A 5,699-nucleotide genomic window follows, 5' to 3' on the forward strand; every position below is an offset into this window, starting at 1 on the left:
TTGGGCTTTCGTAGAAAGGTGCTAATGAGGCCCAAAGACCAATCACGGGCTGGATACCCAAATGCGTTATCTTCTTTGTTTACATTTGATGCAAGTCGAAAGCCCAAAGGTCCTAGCAACCAAAATGTTCTATTTTACGAAAGAATTAAACCACATAAAACAAGGAATCACATATAAGATATATGATTGATTGTCTCTTTAGTAAATTGGGGATTGCATTTGATTAGTTTTCATATATTATCCTCAATTGTAACATCATAAATACTCACCACTAATATAATACTAACATGTGACGAATTTTCACAAACCCTACAAGGTATCAGCCTAGTATCGGTCCTCTCTCCCCTTCACTTTAGTTGTCGTATACCGTCAACCCATTATGATTGTGAATTGTTTTTCTCCCGACTTGATATAAGCTGGCCTCCTCTTTTTCTCTCTCCACTTTATAAATTAGCCACCCTCAAACCGAAGCCATCGTCGTCCTTCTAACCCAAATGGCCATTGGTACTGTCAAAAACAATGTCTTCAAGGCGTCAATACAACCAAACATATGACCCGAACTTATCCACGGATATTGTTATTGCTAGCAATCCTTTCTCAATTATAATGTAACTATTTAAGACGAGAATCTAACGAAGCTTTAATAGCCTAATAAATAGTTAGCAATGAGCGTTTCGAAATGTTGTGCTAATTCCAAATGTTGAAAATTAATCACTTATTAACAAGAAACAAACATATTAGCAATCACTGCATTCAACACCATACATAAACATTTACATTACATTTTAGAGAAAACGGTGGTCCGAAATCCCAAAGAAAATAAACTGGTGATGGATCACACCATTCGATAATAAAATTATTACACTTTTAGCAAACAGTATGTCTATAATTATACAACAAAAAGATGAAATTAATACATGGTAAATCGATTAACCATCACAACATTGTAGTGTTTACTTTTGATGATATGGGAGTGAATATTTTGTGAAAGGGGTCAAAAGGGATAGCATATGATTAATAGTCCATGTCCATATCTTGTAACCCTCGTCGTCGTTCATCATATCTAGTTTTATTATCCCTCGGGTGGTTGTTAAAACAATGAGAAAACAAGTTTCACCATCGTCTTCGGGGTTCTTGTAGAGCTCCACATGTTGATCTAACACAATACCTGTCAAAACATATATAGAGTTAACTCAGTAACATGCAACTTGAAATGGATGTCACAAAACACACATATTCATCACACATGTTGGGTTTCATCAATAAGATAACAAATTATATCATGAAAAAAATGTAAAAGTATTAGTTAAGTTATTATGTTTAATTTGTACAATTCAAGTCTATATATTGTTCCAAAACGTGTTGTTCTGGACACGCAAACCGGCTCACGCCAGACCGTCCCAGGTTCATCACATGAGAGGTAAATCAGCTTCACTCAGCGGCAAGTCTATATAAGCGCATGATATAATAATTTCTTTTGTAACAAATTATGTTACGCACTTTCTTTCTTGCTAGCCAATGCATTCAATAGATTAGGCTTCCTTATACTGAGAATAACCTGTAGAGTAAAAATGTAGACGTTAGCAACGAGAACTACAGGGACGTGCAATTTGTGAATATCACAAAAATGGCCACGCTAACGCGAGAAGTTGACAAAAATGACATCCAATTTATTTAAGTTACTGATCAAGTAATCAACAATTGCTTGTTTTCAAACTTTTATTATTTATTGTTTTCATGTAAGATATAAATCATTAATTTATACGAAAAGGGTGTCATGAATTGTACCTTGGCTTCATGATTCAATACAATGGACACTGATCTTATCATGCACCTTCCTGTTAATGGAGATTAGTAAACATTAATACATGATGACAAAAAGATCTAGTTAAAACGATGAAAGCGGATAATATGCTTTACCATCCGATGCCTTGATTCTAAGTTCGGCCCCTCTACTTAAAATTGACCGGCATTGCTCAAAATCAAACTCAAGATCAGTATTTTCTTCTATAGGTAATACTGGAACGTTCGCGTTTAACATATTCTTGCATCCGGATCTTGTTTTGAGTGTTGAAGCTCCTCTTAATGCTAAAAAAACATCAAAACATAAGTTAACAAGATGATTAGATTAGATCTCAGCCTATGGTACTAGCGGTGATGATTTAGGTACTCTTAACAATAACTAGAATCGAGATTTAATACAAAACACTAAATTATTAAGGTTAGTTTAAACGACTGACCCAAGGCTCTATGAAAGTTAGTTTTAAACGACTTAGTTTTGCTATCTAAAAAAGGCTGACGACGCAACTTGTTGCCCATTTTCCTTCTTTGTCGATGTTTATATCTTTACTTAAAAAAACATTAGTTTTTAAATCTTTCTTATGATATAATACATAACAGAGAATGATTCTTGACTTATAGTTTCAAAAAAGTGGAAGTTATGAATTACATGTAGAAGCTGCAGCAGTGAGAGTTAAAATGTCACTTGTGGTTGTTGCACTCATGGCGGAACTCATTGCAGCGCGTATCTGATGTTTCTTTGCACCCATTGCCTCCGCGTTTTTTGCACATTGAGCAGCGACCAAGGCGGCTGCAGATGCTACTGCCGCTTCCTTTGTGGCCGAGGGGGAATTTGAGCCGCCACGGTTTGAGTTTTCAGCAGCTATCGCTGCCAAAGCAGCAGCAACACCGGCCACCGAGATTGCTGCATGGACTTCTGCCTTTTGTAGCCTCTCATTTTCTTTTCGCTTTCGTTTAATCTCTTTCAACCATTTCTTAATTGATAGATGTGATGATTTGAATGGATTTATATTCCATGATTGCTACAAAAATTTGAAATATTTTGTTTAAGTATATAGATGTAATCAGATTGATAGATATAATAATATGTTTATAAAAATTAATTGGATTATTAATTTACCCATTTCTTTTTGAAGCAACTGTTGTAATTTAACTCAGGGTGCATTGCTTGTTGCATCCATATCCAAGACTGAACAAAGATAACGAAAAACTCATAAGCGTCCATATCGAATAGATTAAAAGTGGTGATGCTTATGTAATAGTATGACGTCTTATACAAATCCTATATCGTTTGTTATTTTCAGTTCACATAAGAGATACTGAGCTATAAGGATTGTCCACCACATATATCACCGACATAGATAGGTGATGCTCTAGGATGTTTCTACTCAGGAAACCAAAAACAAATCCGTGAGCTCCCAGTAGAAAATTTAGACAATATTGGTTGGTTTGTGTTGGCTCATTTGCTTGTCCTAGATTAATCTAGGCTTCAATTTTGATAGTATTATATCGTCGGTTAGATTCTATAAAAGGAAAGAAGTGGTTTACCTTCACATCATTAGTCTTCCATGGAGGTAAGGACTTTGTTGTATCATCCATCTTTATGCTCTCCAATTTCTGAAACTTTGCTTCCAAAGATCATCACATGCATCATCATGTTAAAAATAGTTGAACATGCAAATTTGTTGAACACATACCTTGAAATCAGGGGACATTGATCTGTCGTCAAAAGTGTTATTCGAGTATTCATGGAGAACAAGTGCTTGGCTTTGAAACTCGGGCTGCAAAGCTTCTTTAACCGCAAAATCACACCATGCTCGCGATAAAAGGTCCATCGTCTCAGGATGGGCTTCAGAAAGTGTTGGCATACTATCATAATCCATTTGGACTTGGGGGGTTTACTATAATGCAGGTTAGTTGATCAATATTACTTGCTTAACTTCTCGAGTAACTAAAGAGAAATGAGACATACCAATCTCCGAATAAACGATGTATACATATATATACACAAATAATAATGTGCTTAATCAACAAATGGTCCATACCCCATCTGGAGAAGTGATTAGCATTTAGCTTTATGCATATATTTTTAATAAAACTATGTATAACAGAATAACAACATTTGTTCCTTTTTCTTCATCATTGTGATCACTTGCCATATATATAATAAATCAAAATTATCAAGTGACTTAAAATAAATGAATTCATAGCTTTTGGCCCTTGGATCATATTTAATCTAGAGCCAAGACAATTACTAGATCATATATTATCTTAGGTAAATTGAGAACACAAGTAGTTTTTGTTGCTTTTATTTCAACTTTTTTTCATTTATTGTGTTGTAAAGTGATGCCTAAGATTGGAACATAAACAAAACATATGGTGGGGTTATTGAATAAGTGGCCTGATTCATAGAAAGAATGCTCTAGGGGACATATTGAGGGTATACACATGGTAACCACTATGGAAGCAAGTATTGATATACTTGGATACAATCCAACAAAGTAAAGCTATAGGTGTCCAATCCTTTTCTAACTTTGAATTCACACTGAAGAAACACTAACCGGACCCCGGACAGATTACTGGTAACCTGGGGGTTAGATAGATGTTTCCCACGAGGGGTTAGACCCTTGGAAGATGGTTCTTCTGATAACCTGCAAAACAGACACCGTGAGCTCGTCACTGAGAAGGGGGGGGGGGGGTTCCTCCTTGTGACCACCCTCCGGCGTGAGAATCAGACTAGATTGCTCTTTAAATATAAAAGTATATTAAGAGATTGCTAGAGCAGATATCAGGTATAATATGATGATAATGTGATAAGATATGATAGGATGAGATGGTCATACCATTTGTGGTATTTATAGCCGAAGGTAGGTTTCCAAGGAGATATGGCCGGCTGCAACAGTGTTCCTGTTCCACCAACAGTAGCCTACGCACGTGCCCTGCTGGTAGTTGGTGGGTAGGTAGCGGCTGATAGCGACCAGGCCTGCTGCATACTATTCCTTTTCCACCAACTGCCAGCTACGCACGTGGTATGACAAGAGTTGGTGAGTAGGCAGCGGCTAATAGTGACATACAGTGTAGGAGCATGCTGCTCGCCATACTGTTGTCTATAAGCTGTCGTATCTTTAGTCAGATCTTTTTCCCATACCTCGTCAGGTACAGTACAGAAGATCTTCCCGTATCGTACGGACTGGCTTATTTGGGCGGGAGTATTCCCCCTCCCGCCCTTGTGCGGGATTGTTCCCGGCTTCGCTCATTCCTTCAGGTGACACTGAACGATTGAGAGCTAAGTGCCTTGTGCGTGTAGCCTTGCTGCGCGGGTGGCCTTCCCTAATGGCTTGTATCCGAGGCTGCGGGGACATGCAGAGTCCTTCACCATTGGGAGGCATTTCCTGCGGGACCAGCTTGCGTACTGCGCGTAAGGACGTCACGTCTCTGAGCATGGTTGGTCCTGCGGATCCAGTTGGTTTCTGCGCAGACGTCCCTGTTTGAGGTGAGTCTTGCGGGTCCAACTGGGCTCTGCTGGGACCTACCTCTTCAAGTCCCCCCAGTCCAATGTTCTTCTCATGCGTGTTTAATAAAGTGAGGTGAACTTTTGGACTTAAGCAAAGGGTTTTGAAAAGGGGTTTTTTAAGGTTTTCCATGGGGATTCTTCCCGCGGAAGTCCTTGTCACTTGCAGAAATTCCCGAGTTTCCTGCTTGGTCTTTGGGTATGATGCGGGTAGGTCTGTAACCTCCTCGCAAGTCAGGAGCGTTGAGTCCTACTTGTGTGGACTCTCCATGAGGTTTTGGTAGTTTTGAACATAGTGATCAATTATGTTAAAACCACCAATTCCATCCTGGAGCTTCAAACAACGTAGTTTTCGACGTTCCCGCTATGCGGGGATGTTATTTCCGTT

At 38.5% G+C, this 5,699-nt stretch overlaps 1 protein-coding gene across 1 annotated transcript; it reads right to left on the minus strand.

Moving 5' to 3' along the window:
• Positions 1–741: 741 nt before the first annotated feature.
• LOC143544910 (VAN3-binding protein-like) lies at positions 742–3,915 on the minus strand. Its single transcript, XM_077036888.1, has 8 exons — positions 3,498–3,915; positions 3,349–3,423; positions 2,921–2,989; positions 2,450–2,822; positions 1,921–2,088; positions 1,789–1,838; positions 1,501–1,558; positions 742–1,168 (listed from the first exon to the last, which is right to left on the minus strand). Exons 1-8 carry the CDS (start codon positions 3,681–3,683, stop codon positions 954–956), a joined length of 1,194 nt encoding a protein of 397 aa, XP_076893003.1. The 5' UTR covers positions 3,684–3,915; the 3' UTR covers positions 742–953.
• Positions 3,916–5,699: the final 1,784 nt, after the last annotated feature.

Source organism: Bidens hawaiensis, unplaced genomic scaffold, assembly GCF_021521415.1.
Source record: "Bidens hawaiensis isolate Kalapana, Puna unplaced genomic scaffold, B.hawaiensis_p1.1 tig00013803_1, whole genome shotgun sequence".
In the NCBI taxonomy this organism is placed as follows: Eukaryota; Viridiplantae; Streptophyta; class Magnoliopsida; order Asterales; family Asteraceae; genus Bidens; species Bidens hawaiensis.

Bases quoted from the DNA above. Each gene is read 5' to 3' on its own strand.
- LOC143544910 (XM_077036888.1), bottom strand. From the start codon at position 3,683: ATGGATTATGATAGTATGCCAACACTTTCTGAAGCCCATCCTGAGACG. The intron at 3,424-3,497 runs GTATGTGTTCAA...TTGGAAGCAAAG, and splicing joins CAATGTCCCCTGATTTCAAG to TTTCAGAAATTGGAGAGCAT. The intron at 1,839-1,920 runs GTAAAGCATATT...CTCCATTAACAG, and splicing joins TAGAATCAAGGCATCGGATG to GAAGGTGCATGATAAGATCA.